Here is a 25,519-nt window from a genome sequence, read left to right as displayed (position 1 = left end):
TTTGTTAGGTTGTAAGTCACAAAATATATACTATGGAAACACAAGATCACAAGAGACAGATAGATATTAAACGGAAAACAGTTTATTATGCATCGCAGGGGAAGTCAGCTGCTCACTAACAAGCCAAGGCCCCTAGCGCTAACACTCTAGCACTAGCACACACCACACACTAGCACTCGCTCCTCTACTGAACAGAAATCTACTGTTTATACATAGTGGAATTGACGTACATTACATGCGTAGAAGCATTAAATGGAAACAGCATGTACTATGCTGTAACATATATAATCTAAGAAAGCAAGGCATATTGTGCAAACATTGTCTTTCATACAAGACACCCTAACTCTGCTGAAATGAAAACGTTTGTCATGCTATCTCCGCAGTCAAAGCTGTTTCGCTGTGCTAAAGGATAGCTGGTTGTCTGCCAACAGACAAGTTCTTCTAATTACATTTCTACACTATGTTCAGCATTTATCATGAACACATTTCCTTGCACACTCAGCAAAGCCTGATTCATAATGGACAGAAACAGACCACATTTAGCGCTTAGAAAACTAGAATTTGCACTATATATAACAGGTATGTCCTTCTGCATGGCTCTCAGCAAATGTTGATCCATGATGGCTCAGAACAGACTATACTGCTAGACAGATTTTACATTAATGAATGAATGGATTAGCTTATGCTAACCATAAAAATGCAATTAACAAGGTTGAGGAGATTTATTTGTAGGCGTTAAGGCCAACGCTCTTGAAACTGATTCTGCTTTTTGAGCACTGAAATCTAGAATTTCTTGTGAGTTCCCTCTCATTCTAAATTCATCTTTTAAGTCAGTTGTTTTCTTGGTAAACTCCTAAGTGTCCAAAATGATTTGCCTGTACCTTAAAAACGAACTTATCTCTGGGCTTTGTGTAACCTGTGGTCTGGCGATTACCATTTTTCACGTGAATCTCAACGTCCAAAAATTCCATACAGAATGGACTTTGTTTTGTTGTAAATTTAATCCTTGGTGCCAAATTATCCATATACTCAAAAAAGTTAGTCAATTGTTCATATGATCCTGTTATATATCTATAGAAACATTTGAGATGCCTGAACCAACATTTGCAGTTAAGAACGTGTTCCTCCTCTAGGTATGCCATGTACGTATTTGCATAACTGGATGCCATTGATGACCCTGATATCTGGAGAAAAAAAAATCTGTCCTCAAATCTGAAAAAGTGGTTACTACTTCAACAGATTTAATACAAAAATGTTGTCATATTTGCAGCTATGATAATAACAGCCATTCCATGGCTTCTAAAACCTACCTGATGTGTAATGTTTGTATATAAACTAGAAACATAAATTGTGAATTAAATATCCACACTTTTGTCAGAGGGTAATGATTTTATTTTGGTCCAAAAAATCATTGGTGTACTTTATGTATGTTCTTGATGACTGAATCAGTAGCTTAATAAATGTATCAACATATGTTGCTATTATTTGTAGTAAGATATTACTAACCGCTATGATGGGTTCTCCAGGAGGATTAAACACGTTTTTATGAATTTTTAGGCAATGTGATTATGACTGGCATGGTGGGATAAAGCTTAGTTAAAAATACCTTAGTGTGGTGTGTAATGTACCTATTAACCTCATCAAGAACTGATTTAATGATACCCCTCACTTGGTCTGTCGGATCACTATACATTTCCATGTACGTTTCACTGTCTGACAATTGACTCTCAACTTTTTGCCAGTACTTGGATGTTTCCATGATAGCCAAGGCACCACCCTTGTCAACTGTTTAAGAATGTCAGGATTGTTCCAAAGTCGAGAAAGTACCTGTTATTCTCAGTTAGAAAAATTACCCCTTAATTTCTTCTCAAAAGAAATCTTCTTTAAAGCATTCAAGACATTGTTTTCAAATGCTTCCAAGATTGGGTGATGCACTGGAGGCATGAAATTGCTTTTAGGTTTAATTTCAAGATATTCTGAGTTGTCTGCTGTTTCTGGAAGATCAATAGTGTCAAAAGACAATTTTAATTTAATTTGCAAGGCGGAAAACGTTTTTTGTTTTTTTCTTTCAACAAACTACTATAGTGTGGGACAAATGATATACCCTTTTGTAGTGTTGTACGCTAAAATTAAGTTGGGTCTATTTCTGAAATATTGACAATTGAGTCTTCCTAACTGGAAATGTTACTTTTCGCTGTGGAATTTTTCTTTTTGCTTCTAGTCTTGTTGTGTCTAAAAGAGGAGCTGATACAGTTGACCCTGATGCTTGTTCTGCTGTTGAACCTAACTCGCTATGGTGTGCAACTAGTGTCAATACCTCTTCTGTTTCTCCACTGGCACTTCAGACGATGTAGTATCTCAATGTGTGTTCTGTTTGGATCTAGTGGTGTTCCTCTGATTATATTTATTGTCTCTCTGGTGGTAATCCTTCCAAGTGTAAACCATGTCCAATTTGTAATCTAAAGTATCTCACCTGAATTTCCTAACTTTCTCTGACTCAATCTTTCTTCTGTGTCTAATTTTGGATTGATGTCTACTAATACTGTCGAGTTTTGTTCATTAGTTAATAGGGATGCCAAAGCTGATTTGGTGGACTCTTGTCATTGTCTAAGGCGCAACTCACCCAAATGCCTCAGTGCACAGCAAGTTATAAAAAGCAAGAAGGAGAGATATCAAGACCAGGGAAGCGTAGAGAAAAGGTACAGCTAATAATCAAAGAGAAAGTTTTATGTTTTTTTTTAAAGGAAGATAGTTCATCACAGAGGCGGAGAGGGGCAGGAAGGAAATTCCACAGGTGTGGGCCATGGAGTCAAAACTGATGCCACCATAGCGCTCAAGTTTAAATCTGAGTGGAACCAGTTTCAGAGTAGTTAGACCGAAGTGAACGAACAGGACAAATATGTTGAATCGGATTCATAAAGTATGCTGGCGCTTTCTCATGAATACATTTGTGAGTGAGGAGTAAGACCTTGTACTTTATACAGTGTTTAACAGGAAGCGAAGCGATAAGGTCCTCGGTCACATGCTGTCTTCTGGAAAGGCTGCTAACAGCACATCGGATTTAGAGAGGTGCCAGCCAAAGGCAGTTCCCATAGTCAAGTTTTTTTTAATTGACAAGGGCAACTGCAAGGGAAGCAGTGTTGGCATCAGATAGGAGAGGTTTAATGTGCCTTATGAGACGCGTAGTGTAGGCACATGAAGCTTTCACCTGACTAGCATGTTTCTTCATACTTATTGAAGAATGAAGATAGACACTCAGGGTCTTAACCCAGGGGCTAGTTTTAATGGAGGATCCCGTAATATCGAAGGAAGAATATCTAGGGTCCAACTTTAGCAAACGCTGGGTAGAGCCAACGAGCATAAGCTCAGTTTTGATGCCATTAAGAGCCAAAGAGATGTTTATCATCCAGTTTTCAATCACAACCATAGATTAAAGTGATACTCAGGAGGTCATTCTCATAGTTGCCGGAAAGTTTGATGACATCCTGAGTATCATCAGCGTAGTTAGTGTAGTCTACGCCAACATTGTCCAGGAGTTGAAAAAAAGGATGAATATACAGATTAAAGAGAAAAGGTGAAAGACAAGCTCCCTGTGGGACACCACAGGTAAGAACTTCCGGAGATGATTTGAAGCCCTCAGAAGCCACCCAGGCTGATCCAGGGCCCAGGAAAGAGGCCAACCATTGTAGAGCACTGCTAGAGCAGTTGGCAATACTCCCCAGCCTCTCAAGCAGCAGGGAGTGATCCACAAGGTCAAATGCTGCTGAGAATTTGAGGAGCATAAGATGCATGTCCTGGCCTGAGTCTGTAATATAACATAAGTTAGCCTTTAGGTCAACCAAGGCAGTCTCTGTGCCATGGAGTGCTCGAAAGCCAGATTGAAGTGGACCAAGAAGGTTATTACTTTCAATATGTAGTTGAATTTGAGAGTAGGCGACCCTGTCGAGAATCTTCATAAGGAATGTGGTATAGGTTACGGGACGATAACTTGTGACTGAGGAAGGATCGAAGGAGGCCTTTTTGATCACAGGAGCAATCCATAAATGAGATTCGGGAACTGTAGAGGTAGAAAAAGATGAATTCACCAGGTGTGTAACGAAAGGGTTTGGACAAGCAGATGATTCTTTAATTTTGATAGGAGGGCAAAGGTCATCAGGACATGAGGATGGTTTTAAGCGAACAATAGTATCCGAGAAATCAGCTTCGCTAATTACTTTAAAATTGAAAGTAGGGGTAGAGGAAGAAGGGAGTGTAAGAGTAAACTCAGAACTAGAAGTACTGTTATTGATACAGGAATAAAATGACCACAAGGAAGCAGTCCTGCTGCAATGAGAGTTCAGTTTTTCACTGAAGCCCTGTTGAATGTCTGAGCAGTATTGAACACCCTTAAGCAGGACAGGGAAGGAATTAACTTCCCCTCAAAGTCCCTAAGGATTGTGAAGAGCTCTTTGTGGGAGGTGTGTGCAGATTTAATGCGTTCATCATAAAAGACTTGTTTGGCCTCGATAACTGCGAGCTTGTAATTAGACGCTGTAATGTGATATGAGTCAAGGTTCTAATCGTTAATGTTTTTCCGCCAACGTTGTTCTTTTTGTCTCTCAAGTGTTCTTCGAGTAAGAATCGCCTCGGAGAACCAAGGTTTACCCAAAGTTTCAGGTTTCACTGTTTTAACTAAGAGTGTGGGCAGGGTATTAGTTATTGTAGAAATAATTGTGTTATACTTGTCGACAAGAGTATCAGTACAATTGGAATGAGGAAGATTAGCAAGCAGAGGAGAAGCTAGTTTGGATACATCATCTGGGGTAATTTTGCGATAGTTCCTGACAGATCTTTGGACCCTCGGGTTAGTACTGAGCCCAGCAAGTTTTCCGGGCAGGTCAAGAAGAAACGTGATAAGGCTGTGATCAGACCAAGGACAGATCGTGATGTCAAAAATATGCAAGGTAAGACGATGAGAGAGAACCCAGTCAAGAATATGACCATGTTGGGAGTCTTTATATATTGATGAAGGCCATAGGTTTCTAAGGAGAGGGCTAGGCTAGGTTGGTAGCTTGGGGATAGTCAGTATGAGAGGCACAAAGGTTAAAATCACCAAGGACAACAACATAGGAGGCAGTCTTTTAGGTCACTGAGGAGCATGTGTTCCTCAAAAAGAGGCATATGAGGCCGATAAAGGTTTACACAACAAATAGTAGTATTAGCATATACAGCAATAGTTATAAGTATGTTTGCAATCATCAATAAGGGTAGTATTGAATTTATAAGCAGTAATATAATCTTTTATAATAATAGCAGTACCACCCCCTGCCGCACTTCCGGTGGGTGCGGAACAGTTGACAGCCCAGCGGGGTCGCAGACAAAGCAGCATAGTTGGTAACATTAGAAAGCCAAGTCTCAGTGATGCGAAATATATCAATTGTCTGAGTACAGATCATATTCGCAACCTCGTATATAGCATTTGGAAGGTGCCTCGCTGCAGAGGTCCTAGCTCCACAAAGGCACCAGAAATTGAGGAACAGGAAAGCAAGGTCAGTAAGGCTAGCAGGCAACCCATAAGTCGATAAGGCATAGGAGGTAACCCAAAAGAGGAAAAGGATCTGGCAAAGTCTGCTCTTACCAAGGAGTAGCACCAGCAGGAAGAAGGTTCCAAGAGCAAGAGTTCAGAAATAGGAAGCGGACCAACCACAGGCCGGCACAGACCTGCCTCCCTCACTTGCCTGATTACGGAATATAAGAGAAAAGAACTACAAATTAGATGGGAAGTGTAGTCCGCACAACAAAAGCGGACTGCAGACTGATATCAAGGCAGTAAAGCAGCAGTCTAGAGGTAAAACCCTGTCACGATCAGCACAGCAAACAAGTTAATGCTAATGCAATTCAGAGGAGGAAGAAAATGTTAAATTTAATCTAAAAGATTTAACATTGATTGTTTAAAATACGTATTGGCAAAACATACAAAAAAAATCCAAGCAAACAGCACACTACCACAATGTAGTGTTTTAGTGTGGTATATAGTATTTGGAGGCTTGAATAATTCCTCTTTAGACACAATAAGTAGATCTAAAGAACACTTGTTCAAGATCTGTCTCCACCTTTTAACAAATTCAGGGTTGTCTTTGCACAATGTCGGTTCAAAATTAACATGTAACCCACAGGGAAAATGTATATTTTATACTTTTTACATTGTCTACACCATGTCAAATTTCTGGTTTGTAGCATGTTGGGAAGTATGCTGGACATTTTGGACAGACTATATATATATATATATATTTCTGAGGCTTGTGGAATCTGCTTAGATCACATGCTGTGCATAGGCCGACATCTAGTGGAAGCTGCGGAGTATTACAGTTTGTTTTTCGAAAGTCGAAAATGGGCGTCGACACAGGCGTGCCAGTAATACTATCCCTAGTGTGACGTCCACTGTACCCAAGATCCCTCACGCGTGTAGGATCCTCAGATTGTTTTTTTCCGCCATACTGGTCGGAAGCATCTTGCGGAGTTCCCTGGCCTTAGCCATACTTTTGCTGTTATTATAATTTTAATTCTTATTCATTCCCTTCCCCACCCCAACGTCGACCCTCAACCTCGACGACGGCTGGAGAAGTCATCGACCGTCGACTGCTGCACGACGGATCTGGGCCTCGGTAGGCCGCTGGCCTCGGCCCGGGCCTAGTAGGCCGCTGGCCTCGGCCCTTACAAGTAGGGAGAGTGGGGGGTGGTACATACTCTTCACTCTTGATATATAGTTACATTTATATATATTCCTACACTTAGCAGCCCGCTGCCTTAAGGTGCGTATGGAGGGTACCCCTTTTCAATTCTGCCCCAAGTGCAATCGCAAATACCCTTGGGTCGACAGGCACGCCACGTGCAATCTCTGCTTGCCGAGGGATCACCCCGAAGCGAACTGCAGAGCGTGTAGTAGGTTTAAACCTAAGACACTTAAGGACCGTTCGACAAAGCGTTGGGCCCACCACGCCAGGCAGGAGGCCATGGCAGCGGAGGGCGCCTTCAGCGATGGCAGCGACGCCGTACTTTCGGACGGCGAGGGCATTACGGCGTCGAAAGACAGCCGACGAGCGCAGGTCCCCGACCTCGGAAGGTCGTCCGGCAAGGCGGCTATGGGGAAGACCCCCGGCGACGCAAGCGCTACACACCTAACACACACTAAACACACTAAGACCAACCGGACCTCGACGACGTCGACTTCCCGGAAAGAGGCACAAAAAGAACGGTCCGACTCGGTGTCCTCTGGGCGCTCTCGATCGAGATCGCCTCACGACGCAAGGCAATCATCCACTCTTGCCAAGAGTGCCTCGCTACACACACTAACGGAAGTTCGATCGTCGGGAGACGAAGACGACTTCCACCCCCAGGCCGCGCTCCAAGATACCGAGACCGCGGTTAACATCAGTGAGGCCCCACGCCCGAAGCACACAGATACCTTTCCAGACCCTCGACGCCAGGCGTCGAAAGTCTCTGGGGCCCCCAAGGGACAGGGAAAACATTTTTCCACGCACGGAGAAGGGGGGAAACAGCGGAAAGCACAGCCTTCCACCCCTGTAAAGCCTAAGCAGACAAGCAAACACAAGTCTACCCTTGAAAATAAATCACCTGCTAAAGTAATACCCTGTTCCAGGGAATGGTCCAGTGAAGACATAGACAGGGTTATGTCTAGGATGTCTTCCTTGGCTGATTTTTATGATAAGAACCCAGAACACTTTCTTTCATATAACCCTCAAGGGGCCACACCCTCAGGCTCCTCCGATCCTATCCCGCTAAGTAAAAAGCCCCGGGTCGAAAGACCTGAACCCTTCAAGGTTCAGCCTTACTCCACTCCATATTCTACTCCACTCCCCAGTTATCAGGGACAAGTTTTCCCTGAAGAGGACCAGGAGTTTGCAATTATGGAAGAACAAACCGGGACAGATTACTATGCAGAGGATGAGGACCTGGAGGAGGGAGAAGATGAGCAGGAAATTTACAGAGTAGATTCCCCAGTACAAAGCGAAGCCCCAGTTACTGACTCTCCAGTTGATAACCAGCCCCTCCTTAACGAGGTTCTCGCTCGAGCAGCGGAACACTTCCACATCGACACCCACGGTGTACAGGAGGAAAGGGACTTCGCGGAGGAGTTTGTAGGAGAGAGAAGACCGGTCGCTCAGACCATCCCTATCCTCAAATCCATCCAACGAAGAATAGATCCTTCCCTGGTGAATCCTAACCTCACCAGAGCTGTCAACCCCAGAATTGAAAAGATTTTCCGGGCAGCCCAGTCTGACCCTCTGTATATAAAGGGACATCTTAAACCAGATTCCCTAGTGGTGACCAACACTAGAAAGAGGGCTGGCACGCCCTTATCTTCATCAGAAGCTCCTCCCGACAAGGAGAGCAAAAAACTTTACGGGTTTGGCAGAAAGGTAGCCTCAACGTCCGCCTACCAAGCAAGGATTGCGAATTCCACCACCCTGTTGGCTAGTTACAATTGCCATCAATGGGAAGAAGTCGCGGCGCTCATTGCCTCTGCTCCAGAACCGTTAAAGGGCCAGCTGGCTCGGATCTCGGCAGAGGGGAGAGCCGTGTCTGGTTGCATTTTAAAAGCAACTTTCGACGCCGCTGACAACGCAGGGAGATTGATAGCAGAAGGTACTGTTATCAAGAGACATGCGTGGTTACGGCAGTCGGGATTCAAGACAGAAACCCAGGCTTCTTTAATAGACAAGCCAGTGGAACCCGACCTATTGTTTGGGAAAGCGGTCGAAGACGCACTTAAAAATGCCAAAGATGAATATGAGACTCTCAAATCCCTTGGCCAGCTTACCAACAAACCCCCTAACCAGAGGGGGAACAATAATTTTCGTCGCCCACGCGGCCAAAATTCACAAAGAGGCAACTATGCCCAGGGACAAGGTACACAATGGAATAACAACCAGCAGTCTACCCAGAGTTACGGCAGGGGTAACAAGAGAGGTCGTGGAAGAGGCAGAGGCAGCCCCAACAAGGGCGGTGGCACGCCTCCACCAAAACAGTGACGCTCAGTTCAGGGTCCCTTGCCACGCAACCCCAGTAGGGGGACGCATTTCCACCTTCACCCAGGCTTGGGAAGGGATCACCTCAGACAGATGGGTGCTGTCAACAGTATCCGCAGGATATTGTATAGAACTACTGCAGCGTCCCCGGAATCATCCTCCACGACAAAGAGTGCACTCCCTAGAGCATCAAAGGATCCTTCTCGAGGAGATCGCCATTCTGCTAGAAAAGGACGCGATAGAACTCGTCCCAGGACACCAGGTAAACAAGGGTATCTATTCAACTTACTTCCTTGTGCCAAAGAAAGATTTGACAATGCGCCCAGTATTGGACTTACGGCCTGCCAACAAATATGTCAAGCCCCAAAAATTCCGTATGACCACGCTACAAGAGGTAATCCCCCTCCTAAAAAAGGGGGATTACATGGCAACCTTGGATATGAAAGATGCTTATTTTCATATTTCCATGCTCCCAGCGCACAAAAAGTACTTGCGCTTCAAGGTGGACAGTCGCCACTACCAATTCAAGGTACTGCCCTTCGGGATAGCTTCAGCACCAAGGGTATTCACCAAGGTACTGGCGGTGGCGGCTGCACACCTACGCAGGGAAGCAATCCCGGTGTACCCTTATCTGGACGACTGGCTCATAACGGGGGAAACCCCAGGAATTTGCAGGTCAAACATTCAGAGGACTATCGACCTCCTCCACGAATTAGGCTTCTCCATCAACGAGAAAAAGTCAAGTCTGGTGCCAAGCACCTCAAAACAGTTTCTAGGAGCTATCCTAGATACTCAGAAAGGATTGACCTTCCCTTCGGAAGAGAGAATTCGGAATATACTTCTGCAAATTCCGCATTATCAGTCAGGTCAACAGATAACAGTACGCAAAGCTATGCGGTTACTGGGCATGATGGCGTCATGCATTTACCTGGTCCCCCACGCGCGTCTGCGCATGCGTCCCATGCAGGAATGGTTGGCGAAACAGTGGTCTCAGGCAAGTGGTCATTGGGACGATCTAGTGGTCGTTTCGCCAACACTCGTACAGAGCCTACACTGGTGGACAAGAGAGAATCTCGCAAAGGGGAAACCCTTTTACGATCCCGAAGTACAAGCCGTGGTGACTACAGATGCATGCCTGACTGGGTGGGGAGCTCACCATCTCCACCACACAGCTCAGGGTCTCTGGTCTCACTCAGTAGCCAAGAACCACATCAATCTGCTAGAGCTTCTGGCAGTATTCCGAGCGCTAAGGGCGTTCGAGCCCCATCTACTGAACTTGTCGGTGCAGATCAGGACGGACAGCACGACAGCCATGTTCTATCTGAACAAGCAAGGGGGGACTCGTTCGCCAAATCTGTCCAAGCTTGCCCAGAAAATATGGATATGGGCACTCAGACGGAACATCTTCCTGTCATCGCAACATGTTCCAGGGGAGCTCAATTCCCTAGCGGATGCTCTAAGCAGAAACTCCCTCCCAGAAGAACACGAATGGGTCCTTCACAGAGACGTAGTAGAAGATCTCTTCTCTCAGTGGGGTTTCCCCACTATAGACCTATTCGCCACAAGCGAAAACAAACAATGCCCAGGATTTGCATCCAGGTTCCCCCAGCCGGACTCCCAAGGGAATGCCCTGTGGATGAACTGGTCAGGGATGTTTGCGTACGCTTTTCCACCAACTCCTCTCATCAGGAAGGTGGTGTACAAGATGAACAAGGAATCTATGACGCTCATCCTAGTTGCTCCCATGTGGGCGAGACAACCATGGTTTCCACACCTACGCAGGATGGCGGTGTGCGAACCCATCAGACTCCCAGCCTGGTACAACCTACTGTCCCAGCAACAGGGTCAAACAGTGCATCAGGAACCCAACTCTATGAACCTAGCAGCATGGCTCCTGAAGTCATAGAGTTTGGACATCTCAAATTACCACAGAGGTGTATGGACATTCTAAAGGAGTCCAGGAAACCAAATACAAGGCACTGTTACTTTGATAAGTGGAAAAGATTCGTTATCTGGTGCCAGAATAAACAAATCAACCCGGTTGATTGCACTCCTTCCAACGTTGTGACATACATGCTCCACCTGCTGGATGCAGGGTTGGTTTTTAACTCGCTGAAAGTACACCTGGCAGCCCTCTCGGCTTACACCACATCCCATAACAAGGTCTCGTGGTGGAAAGTACCAGTGGTTAAAGCCTTCATGGAAGGAGTAAAGAGACTTCACCCTCCTATTTCGAACCCACCGCCAGGATGGGACCTCAACGTGGTGCTAGCTAAGCTCATGGGACCCCCATTCGAACCCATGCATAAAAGTAGTCTCAAACACCTGACTTATAAAACGGCCTTCTTAGTAGCCATTACCTCCATAAGAAGGGTCAGTGAAATTCAGGCTCTGTCAGTGCAGGATCCTTTCTTTACTATCCACAAGGACAAACTGGTTTTACGCACACTCCCTAGGTTCTCACCTAAATTCATATCCAAGTTCCATGTAAACCAGTCCATCGAGCTTCCGGCTTTCTTCCAGAACCCGCAAAGCTCGGCTGAGGTGAAACTACACACCCTAGATGTGCGTAGGGCGGTCCTATACTATGTAAATAAAACCAGACCGCTAAGGAAAACAGATCAACTGTTTGTCTCCGTAGCTACAGGCAGAGAGGGGGATCGCGTCTCTAAGGGCGCTATCTCGAAGTGGATTATCAACTGTATACAGCTGTGTTACTCTCTTTCTGACAAGACTCTGCCTTTTACGCCAAGGGCCCACTCTACTAGAGGCATTGGTGCCACTCTGGCTTTCATTGCAAATGTTCCCCTCGACACCATTTGCAAAGCGGCTACTTGGAGCTCTATTCACACTTTTACTCAGCATTACTGCATTGACACTCATTCCAAGACAGATACACAAGTGGGACAAGCGGTTCTAAGACACCTGTTTGCTCATGACCCTTCTCACATCCCACCTCCTTCTTCTGGTACTGCTCGCTAATCTATGCACAGCATGTGATCTAAGCAGATTCCACAAGCCTCAGAAGGGATACATTACTCACCGTAATCGTATTTCTGATGCTTGTATCTGCTTAGATTCACATGCGACCCACCCTTCCTCCCCTCCGAGAGAAGGCGCATGATTGCTTGTAGTCTTACCTTTTCTGTCTATCTGCTTGGATTATCTGTACTCGCGCTACTCCTCATGCTTCCTCATGTCAGAAAAAATACAATCTGAGGATCCTACACGCGTGAGGGATCTTGGGTACAGTGGACGTCACACTAGGGATAGTATTACTGGCACGCCTGTGTCGACGCCCATTTTCAACTTTCGAAAAACAAACTGTAATACTCCGCAGCTTCCACTAGATGTCGGCCTATGCACAGCATGTGAATCTAAGCAGATACAAGCATCAGAAATACGATTACGGTGAGTAATGTATCCCATATATATATATATATATATATATATATATATATATATATATATATATGAGAGAGAGAGAGCTAGCTAGCTAGCTATGGAATGGCTGTTATCATCAGATGTAAATTTTTGTATTAATTCTTTTGAAGATATTCGTTGAAACCATGTTTCAGATTTGAGGACAGATTTTTTTGTTCAGATATTGAGAACATCAATAGGGACCGCAATAGCACCCAGTCATGCAAATACATAGATGGCATACCTAGAGAGGGAACATGTTCTTAACTGCCAACTTTGGTTCAGGAATCGCAAATATTTCTATATATACATAGAAGATGTTTTCGGGATATGGACAGGATCATCTTAACAATTGACTCACTTTTCTGAATATATGGATTAAATGTACAACTAAACAAAGTAAATGCTGTATGTCATTTTTGGACGTTGAAATGCATGTGAAAAATTGTACTCTTCAGGCCAGTCTACACAAAGCCCACCGATAAGAGCAATATTGTCTTGACATTTAGTTTTAATCCAAAAAGGACCATAGAGCGCATCCCTTCCAGTCTGTTTTTAAAGTACAGAAGAGTCATTTTGGACACTAAGGAATTTACCAAGAAGAAAACTAACTTAAAAGAAAAATTTGGAATGAGCGGCTACTCACAAGAAATTATTGATTTGAGTGCTCAGAAAGCAGATAAGTTTCAAGAGTGTCGGCCTTAATGCCTACAAATAAATCTCCTCAACTTAACTTGGTCTATCTGACCACATATTCACATCAGAGTTCTAAAATCAAATCTTTTGTCAAATGTCACTGGAAGATGTTAGAACTATACCCTAATTTAGCACAATAGTTCAGAGTTGTACCGATATTTGCGTATCTCAAAAGTAAGTCTATATGAGACAGCTTAATAAGAGCATACTTGTGTGCATGTCAACAGTTAACTACATACAGGAGCACACAGCCCTGTAATAACTTCCAGAATTGCCACAGTGTAATGAAGGGTAATTCCATTAACCGCCCATGCACTGGTCAGTTAATTCCCATGAGACATTCTACCACATGCAACTCTACTATTGTCGTGTATGGCATAAGATGTTGATGCAGCATTGTTTATGTCAGTATAACTACTCGAAAAGCTAAGACACGCTGGACAGAGCATAAGCCAAATATCAGGACGAAGTCAGAGAGGTCTCCAGTGCCACAACATTTCGCATCAGCACGTCATTTCAACAATTTAGATGCAGGTAGTCCTACTTGAACATATAATACCATCACGTGGAGATAGCAATGTAAACACTATCCTTCTGCAGAAGGACATTTATTGGATGGAGCAATTGGAGGCTTTATCCCCAAGAGTTATGAACACGGAATGGGATCCAGGTTGCTATTTGTAAACCAGTGTTTGAGAATCGAGTGATATTGAGTGTTGATTCTAAGAAAGTGTTTAGTCATATGATGATCACATGGGGAAAAAGCTTAGTTCTTGACAATTTTGTACTGATCACAAAAATATAATCTGAGACTGTCCTTGTTCATGTCCCATAGGAAAATCATTTTGATCAGTTTGAATTTTATTTTTTTAAACTCTTTTTATTCGTTCATCACAGAGAGAACTGCATTGCCATTCCAACTCGCACATCAATAATGCAACAATATACAATATGTGTTTCATACAATCAAGATTACAAGGATTCTTTGTCATCCGAGATCATATTGCACAAATACCCCCTGAGCAGGCCCCATATGTCTTTTGGTCTACATGTTGTCGGACGTGTCAGTACATATTTTTTTCTGTCTCATTGACATATGTTAATTCTCAAAGAAATTGTTCCATGCTGGGTGGCCCCTTGCCATTCCATTTCAGTAATATGCATTTTTTGGCCACTGCACATGAAATGTTAAACGGTCTTCTAACCTTCTCTGAGCATTTGCCAATATCACCAAACAAATATTACTGCGGAGTCAACACAGGGGGGACCTGCGTTATCTCATCCAGCATCTCAGCCACCTCATACCAAAATGTGGCCACCACCGGGCACTCCCAATACATGTGGAAGGCTCCAGCGCGGGGCGCATTGCACTTGGGGCAGGCATCCGAGCTTTCCGCTGCAAATTTTGCAATTTTTGCCAGCGTGTAATGTAGCCTATTTAGGATTTTAAATTGAATTAGCCGCAGCCCAGCGTTGAGCGAAATGTTCTTGGTGAGGGAGCAGTACCTGGCCCATTTCCCATCTTCTATAGACATCTGTAGGTCCCTTTCCCATTTTTCCTTAATGCGATTTACCGTAGGGGTCTTGGCCTGTACTGCCTCATACAGCCTGGAGATTCCCAGGCCCCGCTCAGCGGTTATTAGCTGTGTACATGGATGTGGGGGGGTTCGTCTGGGAAGAGCGGCCATCTCTTCTGAAAGGCAGCTCTCATGCGGTAATATTGCAGTGTTTTTAGTGGCCCACCTCCCAGTGCTCGCACCAGCTCCCCCAAGGTTTCAAACCTCCCATTAATGAACATATCGCCTAATTTCATCTCATGATGTGGATCCCAGGATTCCTGTATGCTGCTGTCATGGGTGGGCGAGATGCCCGGGAAGTTCCAGAGGGGGATATTTGGGTTATAGGGTGTCTCGAGTTTAAGTTTACTGTATATGGCCTCCCATGCCCTGACAGTGCAACTCACAGGGTTGTAGTCACAGGTGTCCCTAAATTGCAAATCAAAGATGACTGATTGTATGATCGTGGGATGTGTGGTGTATTCCTCTATCCATGTATGGGGTGTTCTGGTTGTGACATTGTACCAATACTTTGCAAATTGAGCCTGTGAAATGTAATCGTAAAGCTCGAACTCGGGGGCGGCCAATTCAATCAGTTTGAATTTTTAAACATGCACCAATACTTTTTGAAATTCCTTAAGATGAATTATAGCAGTGTACTGTAATAGCACATGTATGACTATCTTGAGGTATCGTAGAGTATTGATTTATATTGAGCATGAGCTCCTATGAGCAATTCTTATTTTAGGCATCTTGTTGGCTATTGTTATGCAGCATGGTTTATCATTAATGCATACTTAACTTTGTTATTGTTCAAGTCTCAAATTTACATTGGTGTTTTACGCATTTGCCTTATCTATGACAGGGATTGAAGTAACCTGTTTCATTATTTACTTCATGACATGATTATGCACGGTTTTCCTTCTATGACCCTGTGCACCTGACGGCATAGTCACAACTGTTTACTTGTCTATTTCGGTGTGCTTCTTAATTGTTTTGGTGGTGTAAATTAAGTAATGAAACAGTTTGTCATATTAAGTTATGAGCGGTTCATTTTGATCTTAATTAATCCTAAGTTTCCATTACCATATGCTCTCCATTTGATTGTTATAATACATGCATTAATGCAACAGGTTGCCAGAGGATATTAGGGCACAAGGTTTTTTCCATCTTTAAATCTATACTAAGAGTTCTATTCATATTTAATTACATGATTTTTCCTAATAATTACAGTCATGGCTATGATGCATGTAAAAGCAAAACTGTCTGACACAGAATGTTGTATAAATAATTCAGTCATTTATTGAATATAATTAATTTGCACTTAAGTAATTGTTAAGTGACTGAAGAGGAGTCGCATAACACGTCTAGTATCACTAGAATTCGATTATATGCAGAAGGATGTTAAACCAGGTCAAGATATCGCTCTGCAGTTCAGTCACTAAATTTGATTGTGTGTGGATGATGGCGCATTCGCCTGCGCACCATACCACACATGACGACCATTTCCATTACAGATCCAAACACGGAACCAGAGGTTGTTTACTACAGCCATTCCTGATTCCCGCGCTCGGAAAATAGTACTTGCGTTCAAAGGATTTTATTTTGTGGCTACGATTAAAGGCCTTTAGTTTTAAGATCCTTATTTTAATGTATCTACAGGGCCCGCCCTTGAACATTCGTATAATATTATTCATGCCAATCTAGCATTGAACTGAGGAAGCAGGTTTCTATACTTGCTGTATACCATTCCGATGGTAAGAGGTTTTCACATCTACATTCAGATAATCTATATCTGCCTATACCATAAGAGAAGATTGGTCCCTTATTAGTAAAACCTACATTTTTAAATCTAATTTCCAGGTCAAGTGACATAATCAAATCAAATGAAGAATTGCATTGGTAACCAAGCAGAACTATATATTTTCTGGTTTTCCGATTTTCTTTTACAAATGAACACAGATACTTATAAATATTATAATTATTTTTCAACATAGGAAGACGCACTGCACTGCATTTACCAAAAGAAGGGATCAATTTTTCTCGAAGCGCGTAGTAGTCGCTAAAGAGACAATCCACAATGAGCATATTATTATTGGGGGGGAATATTCTTGCACAATGCACATTGTCAGCTTTGAAAAGTACAAAGTGGAAGTCTCTTCAGTCTCATTGCCCTGAAGTTTAATTAGCTTGTGCAAATAATTGTTTTCTTAGATTATGTCTACAATTTACTTGGTAAATAAAAAATAATTGAATATTGTTAATCAATGTGAATGCCTAAAAATTGCTTTGGGGTAAGACCCCTAGGAGTGCCCAGTCATTTTGTCTGTATTTGAAGAACATTTGGTGTTATTAGTTTGTCTCTGTAGTCCGGGACGTGTTCGGAGCGCCGGAAATCATTAGTTATATACTTCAATAGCTTGTAATACGAAGTACAAATAGGTACCACGTTGGTGCGTCCCTACATCCACTATTTTGCTTATTTTCACATACCGATATTGAAGGATCACAGTCAATACCTGAGTTTTACTTTAGGAAATGTGCATTACATTACCAGTATACATATCTATCCTTTGGGCTAAATTTGGCTCCCAGAGTCATCACCAGGTTTTGGGCGCAGTGGCAGCCCACCTGCGGTTGAAAGAGTTGTATCGTTAGCCATACCTAGACGATTGGCTGATAAAAGCTCAATCTCCAGAAGAGGTGTTGCAAAAGGTACAATTGACATGTGAAGCAGTGTTTGAGCTGGAGTTTTTGATAATTGTACCCAAATCGAATTTGGTCCTATCCCAGAGGATTCATTTTATAGGAGCAGTGATGGATATTACTCTAGGCAAAGCCTACCCTCCTGTAGATAGGATTTTGGGAATACAACAAGTGATCTCAGTCTGCATGGCTCGACCAGCACTATCGTCCTGGTCGCACCAAAGACTCTTGGGTCTTTTGGCATCTTGTGTCCATCAAGTCCTATATGCAAGACCTTGGATGAGAAGCATTCAATGGCATCCCTCCTCCAGCAGCTGTGATTAGCTATTGGCTCTTCAGAGCATGTACATTTTGATACTGATTCACATTTGAGAATCCCTGGTTTGGTGGGAAAAAATTGGCAAATCTATTGTTGGGGTTTCCATTTCAACCTGCCCATCCTCAAGAATCAACAGATTCTTCAGTTTACAGGTGCGTTACTTATTGTTAGGATTTGGCAAAGCATGGCCTTTGCTCAAAACAAGAGAGAAAGGACCACATGAATGTGAGATGAAAGCAATTGTTTGTGCTCAAAAGTAATTTCATCCCTCAGTACAGGGAAGGTGTTCACAATTTTGAGGGACAGTCCGATGGCTATGTTGTATGTAAACAAGCAAGGGGGGTAGGGGGGCTCATTCCCATCCACATTCCATTCTGCAAAATAAATATGGTATTGAGCCATGGAAAACCATCTTTTTATGACCGCATCCTAGCTAGAGGGGAAAAGAAACATCTTGGCGGACATCCTGAACAGGCTAGGGTCTGCACCACACAAATGGGAACTAAAGCCATTTGTTGCAAAGATGTTATTCCAGAAGTGGAGTTGCCCAGCAGTGGATCTGTTCGCAACACAGTACAATGCCCTTTGTCCTCTATTCGCGTCAAGGGAGGGGCAGGGACGTCATTCTTTGGGAGAGGCTTTACAGTTGGATTGGCAAACAAAATGCTATACCCCTTCCCTTCACTTCCCCTAATACACAAGACGTTGATGAAATGAAAAGCAACAAAGATCTCTCTACAATGATCCTTGTAGTTCTGTTCTGGCCATGTTAGATTTGGTGTGCGGATCTGTTCGATCTAGTGAGGATTGCGAGTTTGGATCTACCGGTGACGAAAGATGTTCTGAATTCACAGAAGGGGCAGGTGCTTCACCCCTCCCCTCAATTGCTGGGCTTGAAGACTTCCTGAAGAACTGACCTTTGCCCATTTGCAATTGTCTGAGCAGAATCTAAGAATTATGACGGCTTCCAGGAAGGTATCCACAAGGAAGCAATATAGAAGCAAATGGTTGCAGTTTTGCCATTGGGCTCAATCGCAGTTTTAACCCATTGAAAGTGTCTGTTTATAGTGTGATGTCTGTTATGCCATTCCTAGCATCATCAGGAGTGGAAGCAGACACTTATAAATATTATTTGTCAGCAGTAGGTGCCTACTTGAATGGAGAAGAAAAATCTTTTTCGTTATGAAACAAGTGTGAGAAACCTCAGGGTATTCTCACTCCTACTCCTCTTGGAACCTCTATGCAGGTGGCCAGGGAAAGGCCATCGCTATTGGATCCTGACTCTGGGGGGCAGAGAAGCGAGGGAGGATCACCTTTATGGGCTATTATAAGCCAGTTCCCCTCAATCTTTCACATGTATCACTTGACAGTACTGGGATGAAAAAGACCCCACCAAGAGCAGTGAAGATTATCTCTTTTCACCACTTTGGTAATGGGACAAGGAAGATGCCCATTAAGAGGTGTGAGGGTCAGGCATGTCCGTTTGAGTGTGGTCCGGCTGGGCTTATTGGTCAGCCACACCTGCAGCCTGTCAAGGGGCTGCAGGTGTATAAATGGTGATCAGTCAAACAGAGAATGAGAGAAGGAGCGTGAGATGGGGAGCAACATGTGAGGAGGCACCCATGGTGGGATTGGAGCAGCACAAGCCAGGACATCGGCAAGACACCCAGTGGGCTTGGGATGTGGGGGGCCCAATGCAGCTGGGTCATGTTACTTGCCTAAGCCTGGGAGCTTCCAGACCCCCTGAGCGTGCAACAGGAGCTGCTGTGGAGCCAGAGGAGAGAGGATGCTGTTCGCGTGCTGACCGAGGAACTGTAGCTGCCGGTGTGCGGAGAGAGGCACAAGACAGGCGAGTTGGGATCATGCCGGTACAGCACAGAAGGTCGGTGAGTGTCGGGAGGGCAGAAAGGCTCTGGGCGCTCCAACAAGATCACAGTGGAATACGGGTCTTCAATATGCAAACAAGGTATTTAATGAATACCGAATTAAAGAGAAACTTAATTACATACAACTAAATGCTCCTTGAATACTGAACCAAAGCGACAAATAAACATTGAAATAAAAAAGGTGCACATTGCATAGAACATTAAATCTGAACAATAAAAGTGCACATTTGAATATTGAACCTGTGTCACAACGTTCAAACATGAAAGACATGAGTTTTAAAATGGGGAAAGAGTCAACCAATGAACCTTTTGAGAGTGAATGCAGTGTGACAAGGATACCGCTTGGCAGGAGGTGGCTTACACATAGTGACAGTGCCACAATGCTAATAAAGAGAAGCCAAGAAAGGGCAAGAACACCTACAAGGCCAAGAGGCCAATAAAAGGAGCTAAGTGAAGGTGCACAGGAGCAAGTGCCAAGTAATCTGTGTGTGTGTTCCGAGGAGTCCTGTGGCTCTGGTTGCGTGACCTTTTTTTTTTGGAATGAGCAAGCAAACATGTTTATTCGGTTGTATAAAAACAGCCATTAAACGACAGAGATACACATTATTACACAAATCCAGGTTACAATTTCATAAAATTACAGTTCCATACAAGATAAGGGAACAAAAAAGAAGAAACATAGGACCACATCACCTTCTGAATAACTCCCCATGCCAGGGCCTGGCCCCCAAAAAGCCTAACCGAACACGGCCCAGGGGAGTGAGGTTTGCCCCAGACAGGGGGAAGGGCCTCCTGACTGGCCTCAAGGGATATTTGGAGCCTAAATATAAATGTAGGCTGATTACAATTCCGCTCCCTGGCGTCCCTCCCGTCCCCCTCCATTGACCCAGGACCCTACTCGCCAGTCTCCAATCAGAAAAGGCCAGTTCCACTATGTCCTCCGAGCTATTGCCCAAACTGGCCATTCTCCGACAGCCCACCAAGGATTCCCTGGACACAAAGGAACAACCTCTCACGGATCGTAACCAGTGAACGCTTTTGTTTACGAGGGACTCCCTGGACTTTCCATTTTTGGTACCCCGTGGAGATACACTGTAGCTCGGCCAATCTGGCCTTGAACACGAGGCTGAGATGGACCGTCTCTGTGTCGTTGACCACAGTCGATCATCCCCCCATGATGAGGGCTTTTTGAACCTACTGGATTTGGGGCAGATTCTACCGCCCCACTGGGTTCACTATGCTTGGATCCCCCTACCCTGGGAACTTTTTCAATGACCGAATGTATCATCCCAGACAACAAGCTAGGGCCAGAAGAAGTTGGGGCTATAGTCTCGGGACAAGGAGGGTCGAGGTTCTTAGGGTGTACCAAAGAAAAGTCAGAGAGACCCTTACAAACAATTGGAGTGGGAAAGGACTCCCCCTCCCCTTTCCCCTTCCCCTGAATGCCTATTAGTGTTGTAAGCAGATTTCTAATAGCAGCCAACTCTGCCAAAACTTGTTTACACTTACACCCCCCTAGTGGCATGTCCACCTCGACTGATGGGTTGATAACCGGCCCTACAGCCGGGGAGGTTTCACACTTTGGTTGTTTGGACACCTTGAGTGGGGATGGATGAAGAGAGGGGCTAGCCAATAGGCGCACTGTAGACATAGGTACACTCCCGAAACTTCTGTTGCCCAGGGGGAGGTTCCATACAAGGACATAGTCAAAAGAAGGGCTGCCCCCCGCAGTTGGGCTGGCCAGAGCGGAGTTGGAAGGAGTCTTTCCCGGGCTGGCACGAATGTTAGAGCCAGATGGCGGGGTGGCGGCCCTGATGTTGCTGGTAGGAGAGGAGCAAGCTGAGGGACAGCTGCTGACTAGTGTTCCAATTCCTGCAGTGACTTCCTCATTGGACTCCGGCATCTCCGTTCCGGGACCAAGAATTCCAGAGAAGGATAACACCTTGGGGAGGCTGCCGCTCAAGGTGGAAACATGGGGAGAGAACACGACTGCAGTGGATGGGTGAAACAGCGGGCTAGGAGGTCTTCCTCCGATGGAGTCTGTGGTAGCCTGAGGCTTAAAGGTACATTCCCCTCCTTCACAAGGATCAGACAGACTGCCAATGTTGATAGGTATTGGACCTTCCCTGATCCCTTGTCCTGCGACTATACTGTTCCCCTGCGGTAACCGACAACCCCCTTCTTTCAACTCTAGTGGGGGTTCAGGGGAACAAGTAAAGTGCTCACCCGCATGTACTAGAACAGAGTTTTGTCCATCCAGAATTAGGGCTTTGACTGGCACTCCCTTCTGATCCCGGGAGTGAAACCTCTTCACAGCCAGGATCTTACGCTTGGAAATGGGGCCACTCTTTTGGCGGGCGAGATGAACCTCTGAGCAAAAAGGAGGAAGGTGGAAGGGTGAGAGGGCTGGTGACGGAGGGGGGGTTTCCTAGGTGGGCCGTGGGCTTTCAAGGATCTCGGGGACCTGAGGAGTGACATTACGGGTTTAGTAGGTCCACACCAGTTTTCACCAGTTTTCAGCCCTTATGTCTAGAACAAACAGACAACAACTCCTCTTACAGTCCCTCGCCAACACTTACTTTCACCCTTTTTCTCCAGGCGGCCGGGCCTTCCTCTTCACCTCCTAAACACTGCGTCCTTGCGCCACCTTAAGGTCAGAGTGACAAAGTCCTGAAGGTGCACCTCCACAGGACCGCAAACACCCTTCGCGGGACGCCAACACCCGCGCCCTTGCTCCTCCGCGGGCTTCCTGCCCTGCGGGGATGATAAGGAGAGGAAATAGGGAGGGGGCGTGGCCTCCCCTCCGAGAATACGGTGGCCCTCCTGGGCAAATCCAGACACCCTTCGCGGGACGTCAACACCCACGCCCTTGCTCCCCCGCGGGCTTCCTGCCCTGCGGGGATGATAAGGAGAGGAAATAGGGAGGGGGCGTGGCCTCCCCTCCGAGAATACGGTGGCCCTCCTGGGCTAATCCAGACACCCTTCGCGGGAAGCCAACACCCGCGCCCTTGCTCCCCCGCGGGCTTCCTGCCCTGCGGGGATGATAAGGAGAGGAAATAGGGAGGGGGCGTGGCCTCCCCTCCGAGAATACGGTGGCCCTCCTGGGCTAATCCAGACACCCTTCGCGGGACGCCAACACCCGCGCCCTTGCTCCCCCCTTTTGGAATGACTGCCACAAGTATAGGTGGCAGAATTGGAAGTCTTGGGAACAGGAACCCTGAGGCTTACAAGAACCACATTTGCTGTCTTGAGAGTGGGGTCTCAAGGCCCCTTTTGCTTTTGAATTGTGTTACTTGTACTTTGGGAAAGGGGAGCTGAAAGGAAGCTGTGAACTGGAAGGAGCTTGTAACTTTGAGTTGAACGCTATTTCGTTTGACTGTGACATACCTATACTTGTTAATTGTTGTTGCAAGGATAGGTTTTGGACACGGACAGACTTTTAAGTTGAACCTCTTTCACTCAGACTGTCCTTGGTTTCGTTCACGTAGGGAAATCCCACTTTAGCATAGAGCAAATTTAGGCCTTCAACCATCCTGATGTTTAAGTTAATAAATATCTTTTGTTTGAATTTTATGTCTGTTGTCTGTTTCATACTTCATGATGCCTTCACACAAGGCAATTCAAAGGCATTTCAAGGGCCTTCTCTGGTTTTATCCCCCTATTCGGGTTCCTCCACCTCAGTGAGATCTCAATGGGATCTCAATTTGATTCCGTCCGCATTAGTGCACAGACCATTGGAGCCCATGACGACTTGTGATATTGACCTTCTAACGTGGAAGACAACATTTTTGGTAGCCATTACGTCAGCAAGAAGAATAGGAGAGCTTCAGGCTCTGTCTTCAAAAGGTTTTGCATTGGGATGAGGTGGTCCTTCATACAGAGCCCTCCTTCTTACCGAAGGTGGTATCGGAATTTTATCTGAACTAAGATATTTTCTAATCCTGAGCACACTCTTCACCAATCAAGGAGACCTTGCATAATCAAGACATGCCAAGGACTCTAACATTTTATTTAGCAACAACCAAGCCGTTCAGAAAAGCAGGACAACATTTTGTCACGTATAGCAGTCTTTCGCCTGGTAAGAAAGCAGCAAAAGCTTCCATTGCCAGGTGGGTTGTCTCGCGTATCCCAAAGGTTTACGACGTGAGGGGGCTTTCAGCTCTGCGGAGACTTTGGGCTCATTCCACAAGAGCTAAGGCAGCATTTGAAGTCTTTATTAGCTATGCCCTTATTACGGATATGTGTAGGGCTTCTGCTTTTCCACCCCTCTTGCGTTCTGTAAGCATTACGCTCTAGATGCTTCTTCATGGAGAGGCTGCTGCTTTAGGCCAAGTGGTGCTTTGCAATCATTTTGTTTGCATCTTGTGAATGCTGTCTTTGCCACCCTTACTGATTTGGCTTTTTAGTCCGGTCTCAACCAGTTGGTAAGGAGGGAGAGCAGAAAGATGGAGAAATGAAAAATGACCTTCATGGTGATTCAGGTTCTCTTAGTCCTGGCTCTCCCTCCTTCACAACACCCACCCAGCCTTCCCCAGTAAAGGATGTACTTGATCTCAACTGCCAGTAGGTGAATGGGAGAAAAAACTGAAGGTAACTCGGCATGGTGGTTTGTGGGGTGTGAAGTCCCAGAGGCAGCTATCTTTGGAAGCCACCTTTTTCCAATCTGCCTGCGCATGCAGGCGTTCCCACCCAGCTGTGGAGAAAGGAGAGCAAGGACTAGGAGAACCTGAATCACCATGAAGGTAATTTTTCATATTTCATTGATTAACCAGCATCTGTTGTCTCTAATGTGGACACCAGAACCCTAACATTGAGGCTCTGTTTCTGTGCAAGCAATGTATGAAAATCTACGATGAACATTTCCAGAAATATTTCTACTTGTCGATGGAAAATTATGTTTGTAGCCATAATAGGGGGGTTTGAGATGTTATGGGTGACTTTACAGGGTTTATTGAGTTGTTGTGGCAGTATAGTGCAACAATCGTTTGACTAATGATTGCACATTTTCTCGTGCTGATATGCCCACAGTGTTCAAATTACATCCATGCAGAAATCCCTGCCAGTCAGTATCTTGTGACTTACTAACCTCACATTTCCAGGCTGGTAGCTCCTATTTTTGGGGGCAATGGTTTTCCTTGGTTCGCTGTAGAATCTTCACTTCGTTAATTTTATCTTTTTTTCCTCCCCATCTTCCTATTACCTGTCCCACCGTTAGGCGCAATTCCTGAAATGTTGAACTGCAGTGACCGGCCTGTTCTGCAAGCTCTGTTCCTGAGCAACAACTGCTTTGAGCACATCATTCGGCTGATCCAGAACAGCAAGGTAATGTTGCCTCGAGCTCTGAACTGATAGAATCTGTGAGTGGCCGGTTGCAAACATCTGATGAGTGGACCCACTGCCCAATTTTACTGGCTTTTGCCAATGAAGGGGACTCTGCTACATTTAACCTGCATGCTATTTCTCTCTTTTTTTAAACACAGAGTGTTAAGCGCTCAATGGCTAAAGTATTCCATGTCTCCCAATAGGATTCCATTCTGACAATGGCGCTTGGAGTTGAACATAACCTCATTGTGCAAAGTGCAGTAGTTGTTGGGGGTAGAGAAAGAGGGCCATTGGCTTGTCGGCACTGTAGGCAAGAGTATCTGTACGGGGCAAGGAAGGAGGTCTACTATCTGCCTCATGCCAAAATTCAGACGGTGTAGCACAATCCCACCAAATGATTTTCACAAAATGCAATGAGCATTCAGCATTTGCAATCAGAAAATGGAGAACCATGCTTGACGCCTAAAGGTGCAGGCTGTGGGCAATTTTCCCAACGCTTTCACCCACTCCCCAACTGTTTGCACGTGACTCCCTCATTTTTCTGCCTCTGTGTGTTGATTGGACGCACAAATGACTCTCCCT

The 25,519-nt window shown here is 45.0% G+C and overlaps 1 protein-coding gene across 4 annotated transcripts in view; it reads left to right on the top strand.

The window, feature by feature from the left end:
* The window catches only part of NBEAL2 (neurobeachin like 2), a 1,179,347-nt gene that overhangs the window by 530,532 nt on the left and 623,296 nt on the right, over nucleotides 1–25,519 (top strand). For all 4 annotated transcript variants that reach the window (XM_069645798.1, XM_069645800.1, XM_069645799.1 and 1 more), the window contains exon 9: nucleotides 24,831–24,937. In XM_069645798.1, the coding sequence (XP_069501899.1) occupies nucleotides 24,831–24,937 (107 nt within the window). The remainder of the gene's footprint in view (nucleotides 1–24,830; nucleotides 24,938–25,519) is intronic.

This window comes from Ambystoma mexicanum, chromosome 2p (assembly GCF_040938575.1).
Source record: "Ambystoma mexicanum isolate Mex_15411 chromosome 2p, UKY_AmexF1_1, whole genome shotgun sequence".
NCBI classification, from domain to species: Eukaryota; Metazoa; Chordata; class Amphibia; order Caudata; family Ambystomatidae; genus Ambystoma; species Ambystoma mexicanum.
This window is presented reverse-complemented; position numbering and strand designations above follow the sequence as displayed.